Below are 23,354 nucleotides of genomic sequence, written 5' to 3' on the forward strand. Positions count from 1 at the left end.
AAAGGCAGTGCATATCTTTTCTCGGCACGTTTCGTCGTATTTTCGAACCCTCGTAATTTCGGCTTGCATAATGCTAGAGAGCTGAAATTTTTTGTATACTATGTAGTTAGTAAACTTATCAAAACCACCAAGTTTTATTAGGCTACCTATTATACTTAAAATTTTATAGATTCTTTAATTTTCACTGTCCGAACCACATGAAATTCGTGTCATAGAAAATACAGACTACTTCCTGAAGACCTAGAAGGCTGAAATTTGGCATGTAAGAATAGGTCTGTATGCTAACACATCGCCGTGTGCCTGCTACACTGCCACATCTCAAAAAACCGTTTTTTCGAGAAATCGCTACTCAAAGTTTTGAGAGTATAGTTCAGGGTGTTTAATAGGATCTTACTCCTTTAGTTTTAGGTCTATGAATTTAAAATTTAGCTTTTTTTACTCGGAATGATATAACCTTCCTTATGACCACGCCACTTTTTAAAATAAATGTATATTTTTTAAGACACAAGGCCCGAAAGACAGGTATTTAGAGTTGCGGCCGTATTGCAGAAACGTTTTTTAAAGATTTTGAGATGCGGCCAAATTTAAACACAAAATTATTGGATAAAGGTTACCATGCAAATATAAATAAAAACACCAAAATAGTTAAAATCCCTTTATTTTTACCCGACTACGGCAACGCAAAAGGAGGGTTATGATTGTGACCGGTATGTATGTGGGTATGTATGTATGTATGTATGTTCATTTGTTCCCTCATAACTTCTAAAGTACACATTATAATTTGACAAACGATATGTCATTCGAATTATCTTAATCGTCCGCTGGTTATAGGCTATATGAAGTCCCAAAAAATCAACAAGGCGTCCTCTAGAGGTCATAAAGTCACGAACGAAAAAAATAAAAATAAGTAATGATTACGTGATGTATATCATTTGAAAGAGCTCAGTTAGCACATTTCAAATATATAAATATTGTTAGCTTTTGCGACTGGCTTTGCTTGCATGCACCCGATGAAACATTAATTTATCGGGTAGGTAATTCGAACTACGAATCTACAAGCGCTCTGGATTCTATCCGCGTATTACCCGACTACGGCGATACAAGAAGGTATTTGCAAAATAAATTTGTTTGGCCGCTATAAACATAGTGTTTTTTTTAATGACCTGCAATATTTTATAACGTGAATAGGTATAGAAGTCCAGATCAGCCAAAATGTATGAAACAGCCGTACAAGAGACGTAGGAAGCTCGCTGTACGCGTTCCAAAGCCGGGCGCCTTCGGCGCCCTCATACTAGAGGAGTCGGGCGTAGCCTGACGTGCGTGGCGCGCTGCAAGCAGTCCAAAGCCAGGCGACTTCGACTTTCTCATACTAAAAGTGTCGACATACGTGACACGCTGGACGCTTGCCAAATCCGGGCAAATGCATGAAACAGCCGTACAAAAGACGTGCGGGCACGCTGTACGTGTTCCAAAGCCGGGCGCCTTCGGCGCCCTCATACTCAACGCGTCGGGTGTAGCCCGTCGTCGTACGAGGCGCACTGTATGCGTTCAAAGCCGGGCGCCTTGGGCGCTCTTATACTAAAAGAGTCGGGCGTAGCCCGACGTACGAAGCTCGCTGTACGCGTTCCAAAGCCGGGCGCCGAAGGCGCCCTCATACTAAAAGCGTCGGGCGTAGCCCGACGTACGAAGCTCGCTCTACGCGTTCCAAAGCCGGGCGCCTTTGGCGCCCTTATACTAAAAGAGTCAGGCGTAGCCCGACGTACAAGACACGCTCTACGCGTTCCAAAGCCGGGCGCCTTCGGCGCCCTCATAGTAATAGAGTCGGGCGTAGCCCGACGTAGGAGGCGCACTGTACACGTTCCAAAGCTGGGCGCCGAAAGCGCCTCCATGCCAAAGGATAGCGCAGCCCGATATATGTGGCGCTCTGCGTGTATTTCTGTACTGGGGATGCCCTCGAAAAAGTAATATAAAGTGACTTCGAATAGGTAGTTAGTAACGAAGTCATGACCCCAAAATTAATTAAATAAAAAATAAGTTCAAAAACTAAAACCCGACTACTGCAAATCGCGCTCTAAAAGTATGAAACAAGATAGAATTCTTATCTGAAGTTATCAAACAGGAAATATTATAAATGTTATAATTTTTTTTATAAAAAAATACAACGTAATATGTATAATTTACTACATTATTTATATTTTTACAGAGATTCAGAGGATAGCTGTGGTCGTATGCCACTTTACCTTAAAGATTATAATCGTGGCATACGACCATGCACGGCGATCCTTTGAATATCTCTGTAAATATATCAAAAATGTAATACATTTTATTACGTTGTATTTTTTTATTAAAAAAATTATAACTATTATAATATTTCCTGTTTGATAACTTCAGATAAGAATTCTATCTTGTTTCATACTTTTTAGAGCGCGATTTGCAGTAGTCGGGTTTTAGTTTTTGAACTTATATCAACTTTGATAGGAACAAGGGGTGCCCCTTAATACGCCTAACATTAATTGTCATAATATGAATTCGCATAACAGATTTGGCATAAAATAATTGTTCATAACATTAAACAGGCATAATAATAAAAAAGCATAACACTTATTGCGCATAATAATGACTCCGCATAATTTAAATATGCATAAAATTATTAACTATAACTGTAACTGTCATAAAATGAATTAGCATAATTTTATAATGTAAATGGATCAGGACGAAACCAACTTAACCAACTCGGTTAGGTTAGGTTCAGAAGGCCTTAGCCTTCGATGTTAGGTTTTTTTTTATAACAGATCGATAATATTATAGATATATTCACATCCTGATTATCTCCTCAGATGTATTAAATAAATAAAATAATATATACAATCAAAATTACATTTGTCAATACCTCTAACTGGTAAATAGAACTTATACCTATAAATCGGTAGGATAGAAAAAAACCATCCAAACTAAACTTTAATTTAAATTGGCTGCAATTGCCTCCAAATACCGCTTTATGGTGACATAACAATCTGTTACCTTCCTTTTATATTTATACCATTTAATAATTATGCAAAGTAGCGTTATGCTTATTACATTTATACTAAGTCATTGTTATGACAATAAACGTTATGCGCATTAACATTATGCGTACTCAGTTATGCGAAATAATGTTATGCGATTTAAAAGTTATGCGTAATCTGTCTTATGCCAATTTGAATTAGGAGTATTACGTTATGCGAATTAATATAGACCCAGGAACAAGATCACTGTACGCGATAATAATATTATGTGTAACTCAGCTAATTATTATTTTCTAGGACGCAACTCAAAAGCTTCATTTAAAACGTGTGCTTTATAGCCACAACTCAAAAGTGGCTGTATTGCAGGGAATTGTCTGACAATTTATGGTCAAATGCATAAGGCCACTTATGAGAAAAAGGCTCTTAAAGACCTTTTTTGCTATGGCTCTCGAAATAAGGTCGTAAATTGAACAATTTTGAATACGAATCTGCAATAATCCAGAAAATCAAAATTTTTGAATTGTGGCAGTATAGCAGGCACACGGCGACATATGGTGATGAGAAATCTGTAACTTTCACCCTGCAACCCCTTGAAATGGGGGTACCTAAAATTTGCCGTAAACCTGAAAACATGGGTTACTGAAGTACTAGAATCCTGAAATTTTGTGTGGTAGCAGTGATCGGAGTGCTAATAAAGAAACAACAATAAAAAAAAGCAAAAAGTTTTGGAAATGCAGATTTGAACCAGCTTCACGTAAACCAGCCAAGTAGCGCCCTCTATATTGACACTGTTTCTTTTCGTAAACTTTTCAAAACCTTACTTCCTACAAAGCGAATTTGAAATATAGGGGGATTGTCGAAGTGAATTTACTGCCATCTTTCGACAGATGTTTAAAACTTTTAAAACGCCATTTAACTTTGATCCTTATTCTTTCACAGTTATGTATTAAATTTGTTAAATATCAAAAAGTGTCTCCAAGATGATGATCGCTCGAAAAGATGGAGCTACCTTGAACAGGAGAACAGCTGGAGACACTGGAGACAAGAAAATATTTTTGCCGAACTGAAACGGATACGCTTAGCTCGCACTTCGCACTCGCTTGGTTAATACAAAATAGTACAAAATTTAATTTAAAAAATAACCGACCAAGTGCAAATCGGACTCGCCGCGCTCGAAGGGTTCCTACCAAAAAAATGGTAAAAAATTACACGAGAACACAAAATTCACAATAATCGGTTGAGTAAGCTGAATCGGAGACCTTCGTTAACGCTTGGGTCATTAAAAACAATCCCAATTATGTGAATATTTTTATTAAATTTCTATAAACATACAATTTGTAATACATACAATAGGGAGTATTACTGCAATGTTCTGCCGCCAGAGTGCAGCACTGGTGCACCTACTAAACCATAGAGTAACTTATACATATTAGGCCTTAAACAGTTTTTTACAAGTTTTCACTATACTCCGTGCATTTTAAAATGCGTTATTTGACACTTTATGACTGACGTTTATAGAGATGTTAACCCAAATCGATTGTCACAGCAAGCAATTACGATTGGATGGCACCTACCTATAGACTGAGGTATCGAATTGTGACGTATAATGAATTTTTATTTAAGATTTAAATAGAGCTAGAATTATATGGTTTTCCCGCAAGGTAAATGCATTTAATACACCGTCCGAGTAGGTCACACCCATCGTCAAAATCGAAACTAACTGGTGATCTGTTTTAAAGTTTAATTATGTTATTTCTGTATCAAATTTGTTGTCTGTTAGGTAGCGATAAATATATCCATATTTACAGTTAATTATCCACCTTTTCCTTATTTTTATTAAAAGTAGAATGAAAAATTCATATCGATTTACTTAGACGACTACCGATTCATAACGGTGGTGTCCGGCCAACCCTAAAATTAAAAAAAAAAAGACGTAGAACGTAAACGTTCGCAGGGCAATTGTCTTCCTTTGTGATTTCGATGTGCAAGACATTTTACGTTGTATTGTTGTTGTGAGTGACCTGTGTCAAAAAACGCATTTTAAAATACACGGAGTATATGACATTGATGCATCAAGGCGGTTTATTTACATGTGGCCTACTGCGAAACGCGAAAATAGAAATTTCGTTATATATGCCTCTCTATCGATCGAATAGGCAAGAGTGATAGAGAGGCAGAAACCGAACTTTCGACTGTCGTGTTTCACGGCATGCCATGTGATTGAGTTAGTGACGCCCTCTACGCAGAGTTTTCCGTAATATTCCCTTTTGTTCTTTCTCATATCGCTAAAGCGCGTGGTACGAGGCATGCCGTGGTACAGGGACGGGGCTAGAAAACTGAGACAACTATCACAAAATTATTGTCGTCCTTATCATTGCGTTCATATACGGAGGTTCTAATACAGTAATTAAAGAGTTTTTTGTAAACTGTGACATGACAATATTAAAAGTCATCAACACGTCGGGTTGTCAAAGCAAACCAAAAAATTTGCAAAACTTGTATTAGATTTTCTTTAAAATGGGTTACGATGTTCGAGAGTTGTTGATACACGTGGAACTGCAGCTCACGGCTTTATCGGAAACACTTCCCAAATTGACGACATCCACACAATGCTCGCAATGATAACATCGGCTTTTCATCGAGTTCGTGAGAAATGAGAATAGGCTAACCGCCCCTGGTCAGCCTGAAAGGGCCATGCATGGGATCGTGCCAGTGCAAGTTGAGGAAAGGAATATCGAGCACTTCAGACAGGTACCAAACCAACGTTAAGTACTCGTATTATGTGGAGTTAATTAATGTATCTATAAACGAATATGTTATTTCTAACTGGTATAATCACCTCTTACAAAAATGAATGAAATCCCACCAAAAACATTTCATGTAAAGTGTTGCCAAGACTAGGCACATAAAGCTTTTACACTAAAAAGTTATCAGATCCCGTAGTAGGTATACCAAGACTTTTACTCTGTAAGTCCTAACTTTATAAGCTCTAACTGTATAAAGCCAACATCTTGGTCAAACAGTACGGCTTGGCCGTTTCGTTGCTGCCATATTTATGAACACTTTCAGAATTTGTAAGACCTGTGTTACTACTTTGTGCAAAAAATCCACCCAGGGAGTGTTTATGTGATTGCAACGAAACGGCCAAGCCGTACTGTTTGACCAAGATGTTGGCTTTATACAGTTAGAGCTTATAAAGTTAGGACTTACAGAGTAAAAGTCTGGGTATACCTACTACGGGATCTGATAACTTTTTAGTGTAAAAGCTTTATGTGCCTAGTCTTGGCAACACTTTACATGAAATGTTTTTGGTGGGATTTTATTGTACTTTTATATTGTCGCCATCGCCATAAGAATGTTTGGGATTAGTTATTATTGAAAGCAATATTGAGTATGTTGTTATTGTTGTCTAACTTAACACTCGCAGACGGCGTTTTGTCACGTAACTTTGATACTTACGTGTGTACCCTGTCTAAATATTCGATACTCATGATAATAGATTGTTCCTCTTTATTTAAGTCTAATCTAAGTAAAATACAAAAACAATACAATATACATATAAAACCTAACCTAGGGTACGGCCGGCGGAAGGTAGGCCCTACTCGTAAGATGCCGGTGGTTAGGGCTGCAGAGAGAGGATCTGACGTCCTATACGCGCCGTGTCCGAGGTAACCTTCTGCATCTGACCCTTGATGCAGCCACCTAGCGAGTCTCTCTAGGTGTTGATCGAGACTTCGCTATGAGACCGTTAAAATCACAAAGAGTGGAAATATCATCATTAATGTCAAATGTCTATGAAAACATTAAGTTAATTATGACACCCTTTCATTTTGTACTGTTTTGTATTGGCCTGACTGTCCAGTGTCCAGAACCCCTAGCACAGAATAATTAATAGTACTACCGTACAGAAAGGAAACTTCCTACAAAAACGAAGTTTGACAGCGGTTCAGGGTCGAATCGTGCTGTCCCTTTTTAATATATGGCAGTATCCCTTTCGGCTATTTAGGGTTGTCAAAAAACCGGGCAAGTGCGAGTCGGACTCGCGCACGAAGGGTTCCGTACCATAATGCAAAAAAAAAACAAAAAAAACAAGTACTGACCCCTCCCGACGTTGCTTAACTTTGGTCAAAAATCAAGTTTGTTGCATGGGAGCCCCATTTAAATCTTTATTTTATTCTGTTTTTAGTATTTGTTGTTATAGCGGCAACAGAAATACATCATCTGTGAAAATTTCAACTGTCTAGCTATCACGGTTCGTGAGATACAGCTTGGTGACAGACGGACGGACAGACGGACGGACGGACGGACGGACAGCGAAGTCTTAGTAATAGGGTCCCGTTTTACCCTTTGGGTATGGAACCCTAAAAATCAAGTGATTATCTTGTCTGTGGTCGTGCACGCAAAAGGAAGTCAAGCGGTGCCAACCCTAATAATTGCTCGGAGCAATGCTGAGCCGAGCGGAGCCGAGTTTGACCGAATTCAGGAGTTTCGCACCCCTGCCCCTAGTGTATTTGATACGTGACGAGCGTTCGCTTTTGCGTTATGTCTATTTTTGTATGGGATTTTGAACAGCGTGCCAAGCGGGATGTTTTGGAAACTCAAAATCCCTTCTATCATTGCACATCATGACGTGATGACGTTTCTTTGGTCTGTTAGCCTCCACGCGACACGTGACAGACACGTATGCAGTCCGAAGTACCAGGGTGTTAGAATTTACAAGGGGTGTGATATAGGTAAGCCAAGTAAAGCCAACGTCACACTGGTGGTAGAATTAAGAGCGTTTTTACAGCTGTCGTTTCCAATATTTCACTTACCCCCCTCGTTGCACTTATGGTCGTTTCTCAAAAAGTTGGCACCGCCAGGTTAACGTTAACGTTTTTCAAAAATTTTGCATTTTCGCATTTTTTTTTATTGGGATCGTTAAAAGGCAACTTTAACTATTAGAAAATGTGGAAGGGAAGCAATTCCTTCAATTAGTTTAGGAGATATAGGCGTTTGAAATTCAGGTTAATGATATCAAGGACAGGTGAAAGATATTTTGTCTCCAGGTTATCGATAGTAGAAGCAGGTTATCGAGAAATAAGTACAAATTCCAATGAAAATATTGACAGGTTATCGAGAGGCGTCATTAACCTGTTTCCGTTGCCGTTAACCTGGTTTCTTGTCATCGTTCACCTGTAATGAGTGTCATCCACCTGTCCACCACATCATTTTCAATGACTTCTAAAAATAATCGAAAAATGTGTCATCTTCTGTAAAAAGGGACCTTATTGTCCACCACGATGATTAAAATTTTGGATTCTGACCCACCTCACCTTCGATTCGATTCCCAATTTAACAACAAGTTTCTGTGAATAAGTAAACATTCAATCTTACTGTCTATTCACCCTGGCAGTACCTAGTGGAACTCAGGTTTGGTGCAACATAGGCACATGCAGTTTTGGTCATCCAAGTCGTCTTGGTGAGCACTTGGGAGAGCAGAACTCAAGATAGAGCTGATGCTGGACCATCGCAGTACCTAGTGGAACTCAGGTTTGATGCAACATAGACACACGCTGTTTTGGTCATTCGACACGTCTTCATGAGGACTTGGGAGGGCAGTACCCAAGATAGAGCTGATGCTGAACCCTCGCAGTACCTAGTGGAACTCAGGTTTGGTGCAACATAGACACACGCTGTTTTGGTCATTCGACACGTCTTGATGAGGACTTGGGAGGGCAGTACCCAAGATACAGCTGATGCTGAACCCTCGCAGCACCTAGTGGAACTCAGGTTTGGTGCAACATAGACACACGCTGTTTTGGTCATTCGACACGTTTTGATGAGGACTTGGGAGGGCAGTACCCAAGATCGAGCTGATGCTGAACCCTCGCAGCACCTAGTGGAACTCAGGTTTGGTGCAACATAGACACACGCTGTTTTGGTCATCCAACATGTCTTGATGAGCACTTGGAAGAGCAGTACCCAAGATAGAGCTGATGCTGAACCCTCGCAGTAACTAGTGGAACTCAGGTTTGGTGCAACATAGACACACGCTGTTTTGGTCATTCGACACGTTTTGATGAGCACTTGGAAAAGTGGTACCCAAGATAGAGCTGATGCTGAACCCTCGCAGCACCTAGTGGAACTCAGGTTTGGTGCAACATAGACACATGCTGTTTTGGTCATCCAACACGTCTTGATGAGCACTTGGAAGAGCAGTACCCAAGATAGAGCTGATGCTGAACCCTCGCAGCACCTAGTGGAACTCAGGTTTGGTGCAACATAGACACACACTGTTTTGGTCATCCAACACGTCTTGATGAGCACTTGAGAGAGCAGTACCCCAGATAGAGCTGATGCTGAACCCTCGCAGTACCTAGTGGAACTCAGTTTTGGTGCAACATAGACACACGCTGTTCTGGTCATTCGACACGTCTTGATGAGGACTTGGGAGGGCAGTACCCAAGATACAGCTGATGCTGAACCCTCGCAGTACCTAGTGGAACTCAGGTTTGGTGCAACATAGACACACGCTGTTTTGGTCATCCAACACGTCTTGATGAACACTTGGAAAAGTGGTTACTAAGATAGAGCTGATGCTGAACCCTCGCAGTACCTAGTGGAACTCAGGTTTGGTGCAACATAGACACACGCTGTTTTGGTCATTCGACACGTCTTGATGAGCACTTGGGAAAGCAGTACCCAAGATAGAGCTGATGCTGAACCCTCGCAGTACCTACTGGAACTCAGGTTTGATGCAACATAGACACATGCTGTTTTGGTCATTCGACACGTCTTGATGAGCACTTGGGAGCGCAGTACCCAAGATAGAGCTGATGTTGAACCCTCGCAGTACCTAGTGGAACTCAGGTTTGGTGCAACATAGACACACGCTGTTTTGGTCATTCGACACGTTTGGATGAGCACTTGGAAAAGTGGTACCCAAGATAGAGCTGATGCTGAACCCTCGCAGCACCTAGTGGAACTCAGGTTTGGTGCAACATAGACACATGCTGTTTTGGTCATCCAACACGTCTTGATGAGCACTTAGAAGAGCAGTACCCAAGATAGAGCTGATGCTGAACCCTCGCAGCACCTAGTGGAACTCAGGTTTGGTGCAACATAGACACACACTGTTTTGGTCATCCAACACGTCTTGATGAGCACTTGAGAGAGCAGTACCCCAGATAGAGCTGATGCTGAACCCTCGCAGTACCTAGTGGAACTCAGTTTTGGTGCAACATAGACACACGCTGTTCTGGTCATTCGACACGTCTTGATGAGGACTTGGGAGGGCAGTACCCAAGATACAGCTGATGCTGAACCCTCGCAGTACCTAGTGGAACTCAGGTTTGGTGCAACATAGACACACGCTGTTTTGGTCATCCAACACGTCTTGATGAACACTTGGAAAAGTGGTTACTAAGATAGAGCTGATGCTGAACCCTCGCAGTACCTAGTGGAACTCAGGTTTGGTGCAACATAGACACACGCTGTTTTGGTCATTCGACACGTCTTGATGAGCACTTGGGAAAGCAGTACTCAAGATAGAGCTGATGCTGAACCCTCGCAGTACCTACTGGAACTTAGGTTTGATGCAACATAGACACATGCTGTTTTGGTCATTCGACACGTCTTGATGAGCACTTGGGAGCGCAGTACCCAAGATAGAGCTGATGTTGAACCCTCGCAGTACCTAGTGGAACTCAGGTTTGGTGCAAGGTCAGGTCAGGTTAGGTCCGGGTTCAGGTTCAGATAAGAGCCGGGATCCAGGTCCAGGTCCGACTCCGGGTTTGAGTCTAGGTCCGGGTCCGAGTCACAGTCCGGGTCCGAGTCCGGGCCCGAGTCTGGGTCCGGGTCCCAGCCCCAGTCCCAATCCAAGTCAAAATCTAAATCGCCAAACGTGTACTATAGATCTACTGTATAAACGTGTACTATGCATCGTTGAAGAGTTCTGTTCTAATCATCATCAGCAGTTCCACTTCATCAAATGCGACAGTTTTTAATGAAAATGCTTGATTTTCTGATGTAAATCCAAAAGTCACTATACGCATGCCTTTAAGGTTTGAGGAGTTCCCTCGATTCCTCATGGATCCCATCATCAGAACTCGAGATTGACAAAAATGCAGCTTATAAACTTATCTTGCTTAACAAACATAACGAAGAGGACAAATCGCCAAACGTGAACTATGCATCGTTGAAGAGTTCCGTTCTGATCTTCATCAGCAGTTCCACTTCATCCAATGTCACTTTTGTGAATGTATATGCTTGATTTGTAAATAAAAACACAAAAATCACTATATGTATGCCTTTAAGATTTGAGGAGTTCCCTCGATTCTTCATAGATCCCATCATCAGAACTGGGTTTTGACAAGAACGGGACTAATCTGCATATACTTATACTTTTTACAAAACATTTTAATATATGTCTAAAACTAAAAACCCTCATAAGGTACCTTTTCCCGTGGGACGTCACAAATCTAGTTTGAGTATATGTAACGTGGATTTTAAATAATTATCGATCACCTGTCATATGGCAGGTGAAGGACGCTTCGTTCACCTGCCATTGCATCATTCACCTGACTTTTTTGGACAGGTTAACGTGACTTAAGACAAAAGTACAAAAATTTCAATAATATGCAGTTTTAACAGACAGGATAGTTTTTATTCCTAAATTAACACACAAAAGCGATATAACCGCTATATAATTATATAGTTACGAGTATTAGTTGTGGTATCAGTGACATTAACCTGCCGCAAAATCTCATCCACCTGGCAGTTTTAGCCAGGTGGACGATATGCAGGTGATGGGGAAAATGGCAGTTATATCGCGAATACACAAAATGTATTAGCTTGATGAACTCCATACTTAGGCATATAAAACTAAACTATTGTTTACGTTACATATCTTGATAGTAATGCGATAGGTTACATAATTAGCAAGATATCGACTCCAGGATAAAGAGTACTTACCCATTACAAACTCCAATTTCCGATACTTTGTCGTTTGTGTTTTATTTGCGAAGCACAATAACCACGTCTTCGTCCTACCAGGTGATAGCTGATGAGTGACGGCTTCAGCTCGTGCGGAGTGAGACGGGAAAGGTGCGGTGGGGGTTATACAATCGTCGTGAATGTGACGCGCCAGGTGACTGTTAAGAATTGCCTTGGACAAACTTTGAAGCCGAATAACTTAAAATATAAGTATAATATTCTTATGCGATAGTAATACTTTAAAACTTAAGGATATATGTTAATAAAATACGGTAATGCCGTTAAATTAAGTTAATATTTTGTGTGGTTTTCATAGCTCGGAACATCAGTACCTCGCGTTGGGACACGGCAGGTTAACGGATAAACGTAGTTACAATATTTTTTTTTGTAATCAATATTTATTAAATTTTTTTCAAAGTATTAGGCCTCTGTGTAAAAAGTCTCTCTAAATATGTATTAATTTTTTATATATAAAAATAGTACATAACGAAAAAATAGTTCTAACATAAACCTATTTACAGGTGGCGGTGCCAACTTTTTGAGAAACGACCTTATTACTTCGATATCGGAACGGACAGTTGCTATGAATACGCTACATAAGGCCCCATTTGCACGAGGGCTTTTTAAAAAAGCGTTTGAATCTTAGGGCTTTTAATAACTGGAGACGTCATGGCTGTCATTTTCTTTACGAAACAGTCTGCCGATTTTTGCGGGGGAGGAAACGTCAAATGTATTGCTATTTCTACGTGATTTGTACCTAACGCGTACAAATAGCCATGTCAGTCTATACAAATGTTTGCACAATTGTGCAAGTTTTTCGGCAAAGGGGTAAGCTCGGCTCGGTCGGGAGGCGACTCCTGTTATAAAATGCTCAAAGGTTTAAATGACACAAATGGATACATTTGTATTTATTGACACAATAGCGATGGAGCTTTTTATCAATCGTTGTTGTTTTTAGCTTTCAGCGTTAAACGTTAAATCGAACTTAGTTTAGAGAAGCTTTATTAACGCGCATTGAAAAAGCGCTCGTGCGAATTGAGCCTAATGAGGGGTGCTTGTAAGGCCGGCGACACATTGGCGGGGCTTCCCCTATCGTATTTGCTCACAGTTGTCGTTATCGACGGGCTACAGAATTGGAAGATAAATAAACAATCAGTAGAAATGTTTACAGTCTTATCAAATTGTCATCTAGTAGTTGCTTTGTGTCAGCTGCGCTGTCCCTGTTTCTTATACAAAAGCAAAAGGAGGGCTGTGTTTTCGAACGTAGGTATATTTTGCTACATGTTTGCATCTCACGGACGACTTTTTGCGTGCACCAATCAGTGTGAATGATTTTCAAGGTCGTATCAAAATAAGATCAAAACCATAACTCTTCTTTCTTGTGTTGTCCCGGCATTTTGCCACGGGACATGAGAGCCTGGGGTCCAATGGACAACGAATCCCAAGAATGGACGTAGGCACTATAAATAGTCTGTATTTTCAGGTATTTAAATAAAAGTAAACAAGCAATTTGTACAATTTCGGGTAGTTATAACAGTTATTGGTTAACCAACCAAATACAAAAGTGCCTGCATCAGACACTGAACGTACTGACTTTAACCTACATTATTTGATCATGTAATGTTTTCATCTACCCTCAACTGGCTTAAGGAGCCATTTGAGGGTAGATTTTGTTTACTTTTATTTTAATACTTTTATTTTATTCAAATCGTTTTAAAGATCAAAACCACAACAAATCGTACATACAGAATTGGTCTCCTAGCCACACACCAATAAAGGTGAAGGTCAATAATAATTATGCACAGTTTATTTTGGCCGTATCTATCTAGTTTATCCGTCTGTATGTTTATGTTTACATTGGGAGCGTTTATTAAAAGAGCAATTAGATTTTGTTTATGTTTGCGCCATTGAAATTTGACGCTTATGCTTTTATGTTTTAATGAGGGAGACACGGTATTCGTTTAATTAATGTTTATTCATTGGACGAAAACAAATGTATTGGCATATTTTGATTATTTTGTAGGAAGTAATTATTTTTGAATGATGTGTCATACTGCGCTACCCGTCATGATAGCCGTAACAGCCATAGGAAATTACACAAGTTATTTGTTTAAAAAGACGGCAATTTTGAGCTAGCGAAAGATAACAAAACTTGAAAGTCTCGAAAAGTGGAGTCTTGAGCGTTGTGAGGGTTTTGAAACCCTCACAACAATGCGCAAGGTTTACAAACACAAATATGGCTACAGAGTAAAACGACTTTATTAAATATTTATTAAATATTATTTATCTTTCAAAATCATCACTTAAAAGTCAATAAAATAAATAAAATAAAAAAACATACCTTCAGATCTACCAGTCAACATGAGGAATCATTTGGTTAGTTAGGTGGCTGCTATTCCTCAACTCACCAACGGAGTGACAGCTGACGTCCACGAGGGCTCATTACACATTCTCCCAATCACTTTACCGGTTTTCGTCCGGGTCTCAGTCATGGAAATCTCTTCCTGGCCCGTCATCACATGCTGGTCATATGAAATGTAGCATGTCATGGTACTTTATGCTTCTTTAAACTGTTTAAAGTAATTCTCAGAAGGGTCGTGGATATAATCGCCCGCATATTGTTATTAGGCGGGTCGTTAAACTAATCCAATTTGTCCACTCACACAATCGATCAGTAGATGAACCCCGGGTAGAATATTATCCAATGATGTATGATGTATACTGATCTGGTCTGAACTTTTATTTTAAATTACCGTAAAATGGGGTGAGTTAGGGCAGATCCGAAGTTCAAACCTCAATAAAAGTTTATTTTTATATGTTGTCAGCTCACCCTGTAGTCGGAGTTAAAGGGGATAGGAATTGAGTGAGTTGCTAAAATTGACATAATTTACAATAGATTGACCTCTCAAGAGTAACAATGTGATAACTCTGGTCTAAAAATACCTTCTTATCCGCACCATTTTTACTCACCCCATTTTTCGGTAATATAGGTACGCTATTGATTGTAGGTACTTGTAAGGGTTTAGGTTGATGATTATGATAATTATAATAAATAAATTAAAGAAATAAATATTATAGAACAATTTCAATCTCAACCTAGTCCCACAGTAAGCTCTACAAGGCTTGTGTTGTGGGTACTAGACGACGATATATTTAATATACACAGATACATAAATACTTATATACTTACATAGAAAACATCCATAACTCAGGAACAAATATTTGCGATGAACACACAAATAAATGCCCTTACCAGGATTCGAACCCGGGACCTCGTGCTTCATAGGCAGGGTCACTACCGACTAGGCTAGGAGGCCGTTAAAACATAAAATGTTAATGAAACGTGAATTTTCTGTAAAAAAAAGGGCTTTTATTAGCGCAAACTAGCGGTCGATCTAAGGCACCAGTGTAATTCTCTCGGGCCGAGAGGAAAGAGCCGTCATCCATAGCCAGACCGCTGGACTCAAGGACTGCTGGCACTTTAGCATTAACAAGGGCCCGACGGATGACCTGATTAACTGTTGGTGTGGTGGGCATTCTTCCAGCGCATCAGTGGCATGAGACCATTGTGGCCAAGAATGCCCATTATTTATGTCATTAATTACATCAATAATTTTATGTCAGTTATTACGATCGTTATCTGACAGTTGTTATCATAATTATAGTTACATGTGGTTTTAGCTGTTAGTACCATTAACGCACTCACGACATTCAGTCATGCTTTTCAAAATAGTAATTTGTTATTTCATTGATACAGTTTATACGAATGTGGGTGCCGCCACTGGAAATATTCATGTTCCAGAAATACAACAAGAATTAGTGGAAGACTGTATTGTAGATATTATTGCGTCAAAATCTTTGTTTAACTCAAATATAGCTATCATTAACAATGATATTGTCAGCAATGAGTTCATTCGGAAGATTCATGAAACCAACAACGCTCAGCTTTACGTGAAGGATGGTGCGGAGCATGTCGCTACATCGCCCAATATTTTTATAATATTTGGCCAAAACTTATCGTATTTTCAAAGTCTGATTGACGTCATGAGCAGGGATTATTATCGCAAGCCAGAAGCTCTATACATCATAACAATATCAGATACTACTAAAGATAATGTTAAACTAATATTTCAGACACTTTGGAAGTATCATATTATACGTACCCTTATCATTGTTAGAGAAACAAATAATTATTCATCAATATATACCTATTTTCCATATGCAGATGGTGGTTGTGGCCGGAATTATAGTAATGTAATTAAAATAAGTGATTGCAATAGTGTTAAGAAAACTGATATTATGCACTCGATACGTGAACGTGATATTCCTATCCTTAAGAATTGTGTTTTACAAGTAGGAACTCATAATTACCCACCAATAGTTATATCAGAGATAGACCCGAAAAATAAATTCATTGTTGGAATTGAAATATATTTTTTGAACATTTTAGCAAAAATTGAAAATATATCTTTAAATTATGTATTTCTTCCCGAATCTGAATTTGGCCAAGTATCTGATAATTTTACTGTCAATGGAATATTGAGGAAATTACATGATAATGAAGTGGATTTGGTGATTGGGGGATTTGCGTTAAACAGTCGGCGGGCGCTGTTCTTTGACTATATATGGACCCACTTTGCGTATGAAGATAGTTTTGTTACTGTGACTCCTAGTGCCGGTCTCGAAGAACGATGGAAAATTATTTACATAGTGTTCAAACCACTGGTCTGGCTACTATTACTATTCATATTCTTACTTTGTTCATTTCTTCTTTCAATTCATGAATGTAATTACACTGTACTTAATAATAATATATCTTCTGAACTTCTTACTCTAATTGGAAATTGTACACAAAACATTGCATTAAGTCTCAAAGGACAAAAATTTAAAAATTTGATTATTGTTCATTGGCTATGGTTTGCGTTTTTAGTAAATTGTTTTTATCTTACTAAGCTAACAAGTTTTACTACATACCGGATCAGCAATCCACAATTGAATGAATATATGTCTTTATACAATTTCAACTTTACTCCGTGTTTCGCACTTGACATAGCTCCTTTTTTGAAAAGCTCTGGTCAAGTTCCTATTATACATGAAGAATATCTAGAAACAGTTGGTTGTGAAACTGCCGATTTAGCCATGGATATGGTGGCAAAAACGCAAAATAAGTACACAGTCACACACTACTATCGGTACCTTTGGTGGATAGCTAAAAATCCAATGAAAAAGGCACAGATACATCTCATGAAAGAGAAACTGTACAACGCTGTTTATGCCATATTTGTAAAACGCGGTTGCCCACTTTTAAAAGATTTGCAACTTAAAATGTTGCGCTTAGTTGATAACGGTTTTGTGGTTGCTGCTAAAAAAATTCACTTGATTGATAATCATGTAGATACTAATGTTGGTGGATCATTTGAAATTAGCAGTTTAAAATTAATTGATTTTATTGTACCGTTTAGTATTTTATGCACAGGTTCGGTACTCGCATTTATAATATTTGTAATTGAATTAATGTACGCAATAAAAACAAAATGTAATTTTAATTAATCATCGTGCATTTGGTATATTGTGTGTGTATAATAAAGTTAGTCAAAGGAAAAAAATGCAACAGTTGCTCTTTTATTTTGCAAAGTATCACAGCAAATACCCTAAATAGACAGTATATACTAAATTCATGGGGATTTTCAATCATAATAACAATTGTTTACTTAATTATTTTGTCAAATCTTTTTCTAATCGAGATTGATCTCGATCTCACAATTAAAAATGTGACGTTAAAAAAGTGACGCGTGAAATCTCGAATCTCCAATCTTGGTTCGAGGTTCGAGATTGTCTTTCCAAGTGATACTTCGACACCTCACTTAAGAATTGGTGCAAAGTTAGATTAGACAGCCTCATGGTCATGGATTAGATGAGTAGGATCAATGTAGAGAGGACAAGGGCTAAAAGCTTTCGTATTACTACTAAATACTACTACTGCTACTACTGCTACTGCTATACTATTACTGAATAAATTATATGATATATGATATATAAATATGATATTTGTAAAGTATGCGTATTTCGCTCAGATACGGTGGGAAAGGAAGACCTTCCCTGCTTCTAGAATAATTTAACTAAAGCAACTAAAATTTTCTTACTAAGAAATTAAAAAGTACTAACCTCTAAGGTAACTAAATATTACAGAGAATACGGTTCGATTCGAACTTTAAGATACTTCAAATATACGTCTAGATACGATATGGATAAGACAATTATATCAGTATTAAAAGTGTGTTTTTGGTTGAAGAAACGTCTTGATGCTGACATATCTATATAATCCATATCGTATCTAGACATAATATTTGACGCATCTTATGGCTCCTCTACACGATGGTCTAGCGCCGGCCACTCCAAGGGACGCATTTATGCGTTAGAGGGAGCAAGTGATATTGCTATCTCATTCTACCGCATGGCTGCGTCCCTTGGAGTGGCCGGCGTTGGCACATCGTGTAGAGGAGCCACTAAAGTTCGAAGAAGGCCGTATGGGCCAGTTTACTGTATTCCTTATAAATACTGTAATTATATATAAGGGTTACGATAACTGGCGGTAATTTCGTCTGAACTCTTTGAAGTGCAACATGCCACTATCCATCTCATCAAACTGTACTAGATAGAAAGGGATAGATAAAAATGTCGCGTGACAAAGTTGCGCAGGCACATTTGCTGTCTTAGGTCAAACTAATAAGCTTGTTAAAATGTGTCGTTCTCAAGCAAAATGTACCGTTTTTGGTATAAGGCGGTTAGCATTTAAAATGATAACATTTGGGAGACCAAGCTTTCCTCAGGAAACACATAAAACCTCAAAAATGCGCGTTTTCCCAGAGATAAAACCTAGCTATTTATTTGGCCCCGAAAACCCCTATATACCAAATTTCATCGAAAACGTTAGAGCTGTTTCCGAGATCCCCGAAATAAATATGTACATAAATATAAATAAATGATATACAAGAATAGCTCGTTTAAATGTATTCGATTTTGAAATTCGCCCTTACGGATCGGCCACGACATTTCGCGATTTGCGACGGTGGCAGCGATAACCATAGGTTGGAACGAGACGCAGCGATCGGACCTTTCGTTCCTACCTATGGTTGTCGCTGCCGCTTTCGCCGGTCGCGTAATGTCGTGGCCGAGCCGTTATATTATTAGAGTCAGACCAAGCTAACACTGCGTGGCATTTGGAATGATAAAATGTGACAATACATACATACATACATACATACAATCACGCCTATTTCCCGGAGGGGTAGGCAGAGACCACGGATTTCCACTTGCTACGATCCTGACATACCTCTTTCGCTTCCTTCACATTCATAACATTCCTCATACACGCTCAATGTGACAATGTAATCAGTAATGAATTTTTTTTATGAAAATAATATTATTACGTTTATAACGACACTACCTCACTTTATTCTACTCAAATCGGTGCAAAGTTAGCTTAGACGGACTAACAACTGGCAACATTTAAAAAATACAACAATTAGTAGGTAAGGAAATAAATTAAATAAAACATCTATTTTAGTATTATTGTATTTAACATCACAATAAACTATAATATTATAAATCTCGTGATATTATAAAGATATTTACAAAAAAACTGAACTACATACTATTTATTTACATTATTAACCCTGAATATTATTACTTAATAAAACTCCCACCTCTCTTGATATAAACTACGATCCATTATGAAAATTGCCACTTTGATATAAATATTTAACTACATGTCATTCATTTATAAATATTGATAATATCGTTATCGAGGATAAAATTTCATATTAAAATAAAAATATAAAAATTCAATAACCTATAAAATAACTCTAACAAGATCAAAATCCAAAACGGTATAATAGTATAGGTAATTTTGTAATGCTCATTATTAATTAGAGTAATCTTTTCAAGCTACTTATTAAAAATAACTTTTTTCGTGTGTCTTAAAGTTATTATTACATATTATATTTGTGAATTAAAACACTTACACTGCTTCGTTTGTTATTATAATAAGTACTGCATAACGGTCAGTTATAATGGATAATATAGATTTCTTTCTCTCTAATTTTTCTTGCGAATATCAGAAAATAAATCCAGATGAGAAATGTTTATTATCTGCTATTACGTAAAACACGATAGGTAAACACAGAATGAAAATTGTGAAAATAACAGTGAAAAGATAAACAATAAAACAGAGCTAAGCAGAGGTTAGCGAAGTACGTCAGGTCAAATCTAAATCAACACCGCACTCCAAAAGTGATAAAAAAGTTGCTAATCAGGAGTTCAGTGAGAGTGAAGTCATGTCGAAATCACCACCGAATGTAAACGGTGGTGAAGAAGGAGATGAGGAGCAGTCCAGCGAAGTGCTTGAGGTCGTGACGGCTGGCGGCGTTGTAGAAGCCACCGTAGACTTGCAGACCCGCTGTTTCAATGCTGAAATAAAAAATGAAATGAGATTCTGCTAAAAGATGCATAATTACAAGTTTAAAAACTCATGAAATAATAACTTCAATTCCAATTCAGGAGCTCTGTCTATTCTCCATAAGTAGATATTCGAAGTAGTGAAAAAATGTTAATAAAGGCTGTCCGTGGTGATCCAGCGAGGAAATGCTGCGAGCATTATGGGTACCTTTGCACCGGGAACGGCAGGGAGTGGTTTGTATTATTATGATTATTCTATTCCAATAAATTATCACCATATATAGAGTCTGGCTACTGAAATTTTACCTAAGTTATCGGCGGGAAATTCAAAAAATCTCGGGCTGGTCACACTTTGTGTAGTAGGAATTATAGGTTTGATACTTGACAATATTTTTGACAAGTAAGGTAGGTACCTAAGGAAATAAGTTAAATAAACGTTTACGTGCTCTCAAAGTCAGCCCACATAATTTCTACCACTATTTAAAGTACAGTCAATGACAAACACATATGTTTACGTTCCAATATTTAGATTTTATAGATATATTTCAGAACTTTTAGTTTATCCGTTTCTTTATACACTTGTCCTGTTTCTGAGATTCAGGCATTAATAAATTCACGTACTTAAAGTAATAGGCAAATGTTAGAACTAGTATTTAAAGTATCAAAATATTTATAGAGCACCAACCTCATAATTTGTTTACATTTGGTTAGGAGTTGTAAACATTGCAGTTTTTCGTTATACAACGCTACACGTCGAGTTCGCACATTGTCGTAATTATTTACGTGTTTAAATAATAGTTTGCGAACCTCACTCAGTATAGAAATTATTAATATTATTTAAAATAAACCCCTTAAATCCAGCAAACAATTTGAATGAATGACATAAATTGACAACTGACTTTTAGCTTTTTTTAAAATCATAGACAATTGGTGATACAACAACGAAATATCTGTCAACAATTTTTGGCTAGCCAGACTCTAGTAGCCCTTCCTTGTTTAATCTAATAAAAATATAAATTTGAAATCGGTCAAACTGTTTAGAATTTATTAAATGTACAACAAAATTGAAAGCACAAAGTTAGTGACGAACTGGGAGTTTTAATTATACGTAGTCTAGGGTATGATAAATGAAATTACAGTCTCACAAGATAAACTGATGAGCTAAGATCGTTGGAAATGATCATGGGAAGTAAAAACAGGAGAGGTAATCTACTACATTTTTGTGTAAGTTTTATATATTCCCGGAAAATTGAATTTGAAATTGATTGAAGTTTGTATTAATGAAGTTCGTTCGAAATCACTTGAATGCTTCCAAGAATTTGATATTTAAAGAGCGCTATCTGTGTAACAGTGTGTATGTTTTTCGGATTCAGATAATTTTGATATACGTACACACATGTTAAACATCAGTAGTAACTCTTACCTAAACTTGCAATAGTCTCCATCATAACTCCAGCCCAGGTACTCCCCAGTCCTGAGGTTCTCGCTCCTCAGCCACTCCTCCAGGGGTCTGAAGTAGTCCCTGAGAGCTTCTCCGCTGAGGCGGGACTCGCCGATGCTCTCCTGCAGAACCTGGGTCCAGGGTACGGAGGATCCTCGCTCCATCAGGCGTCTGGAATTGAGAGGTTGGTTTTGAAATGCGCTATTTAAAAGTGAAATTTTGGAGGAGTATCCAAAAAAACTACGATACAATTACAAAGTTGAAGTGACATGTGCTATCTAAAATGAAATTCCCATAAATGGTATTTCCACAGCGTCCGGCAAATCATTCAAAGTATAATAAACTATTTTCAGTCAAAACTAGGCTACACTACTAGAAAATGACCCCGAAACTTTTTAGCAATCGCCTGAGATTCAGTGGTATGCCTATAATCTACATATCTAGCAGTATATAATAGGTAGGTACGCTTCATCGCAAGGCTGTAACATGAAATTAAGTTTCTAATGTATTGCATGCACCTACTATTGCATGATCGTCGTTTTTTGTGTATTTGAATTATACTAATCTTTAACACAATCACCATACAAATACCAATTATTCAATTCATTGGACAATACAAAAACGTAAAAAAGGCTAACAAAAACATTCATCCATATTTGTGGTATAATAAAAAAGGTAGGCACTTATAGTAAAAAGACATTACACCAACAGGAAAATGTACCCCAAAACCGTCCCTTGCGGCACTCCGTAACAATAGCCTTATAACGGCATGCATAAAACGCAAAACTGGGTCGAGATATCGGATTTCTAAAGACAGGAACACAAAGCTGTTGAAACTCGTTCTAATAAAGCTTGCGAGTAGCTGTGCCTTTCGCGCCATAGACTGGCTTAAATGCTCCCGGGATGCACATTCGAATCGAAAGCCTTGGACAAGTCCAAAAGGGACTAAGACATATGAAGATTCTTAAGACAACAGACCTTTTTAATTTGGAGGGTATAAAAGTATATTTACCGTAAAAGCGCTGGATCACGTAGCAATGGGTATCCGGGTTACGGTTAACACGATTGGATTTTCTTGTTTCGATACAATCTTTGGGTTTATATAAAATAAATAAGTATTCATATTTTTTGGGTAGGGTTAGGCAAAATTGGACCATTTTTTGTATTCATCTCAGCCATAAGACGTCCACTGCTGAACATAGGCCTCCCCTTGGCTTTTTTGTATTGCATGCGTAGAATCTCAAACTAAAATAAACCTAATATGGAAGCCAACATTAACGAAATATTTGTATCATATTAAATTAAATGGATTGCGGCAAACGTAAAAAGTCGGTAAACTTACAAAGCACTTTTCTTCGTAAAAAGAAATGGGAGGCCAAAAATCTAGTACATATGTGTAAGTAAAATTTGTTTAAAAGTTATTTCTTTACACATTGTCTTATTTAAGTATTTTGTTTAAAAATACTAGGCAGTAT

General features: G+C 38.1%; 2 protein-coding genes across 2 annotated transcripts in view; one reads left to right on the forward strand and one right to left on the reverse strand.

The window, feature by feature from the left end:
- Positions 1 to 16,020: 16,020 nt before the first annotated feature.
- On the forward strand, positions 16,021 to 18,303 carry LOC134664712 (uncharacterized). The gene is made up of 2 exons (XM_063521458.1): positions 16,021 to 17,384; positions 18,274 to 18,303. Exons 1-2 carry the CDS (start codon positions 16,026 to 16,028, stop codon positions 18,301 to 18,303), a joined length of 1,389 nt encoding a protein of 462 aa, XP_063377528.1. The 5' UTR covers positions 16,021 to 16,025.
- Positions 18,304 to 19,538: 1,235 nt separating this feature from the next.
- Positions 19,539 to 23,354, reverse strand: part of LOC134664276 (angiotensin-converting enzyme) — a 206,487-nt gene continuing 202,671 nt past the window's right edge. The window contains exons 11-12 of the mRNA XM_063520829.1: positions 21,862 to 22,050; positions 19,539 to 20,450 (exon numbers count right to left, since the gene is read on the reverse strand). Coding sequence (XP_063376899.1) covers positions 20,327 to 20,450; positions 21,862 to 22,050 — 313 coding nt within the window. The 3' untranslated portion in view covers positions 19,539 to 20,326. The remainder of the gene's footprint in view (positions 20,451 to 21,861; positions 22,051 to 23,354) is intronic.

The sequence above is a fragment of the Cydia fagiglandana genome, chromosome 5 (genome assembly GCF_963556715.1).
Source record: "Cydia fagiglandana chromosome 5, ilCydFagi1.1, whole genome shotgun sequence".
Classification (NCBI taxonomy): domain Eukaryota; kingdom Metazoa; phylum Arthropoda; class Insecta; order Lepidoptera; family Tortricidae; genus Cydia; species Cydia fagiglandana.

Bases quoted from the DNA above. Each gene is read 5' to 3' on its own strand.
- LOC134664712 (XM_063521458.1), top strand. From the start codon at position 16,026: ATGAGCAGGGATTATTATCGCAAGCCAGAAGCTCTATACATCATAACA. The intron at 17,385-18,273 runs GTTGGTGGATCA...TTTTGGTTGAAG, and splicing joins ATAATCATGTAGATACTAAT to AAACGTCTTGATGCTGACAT.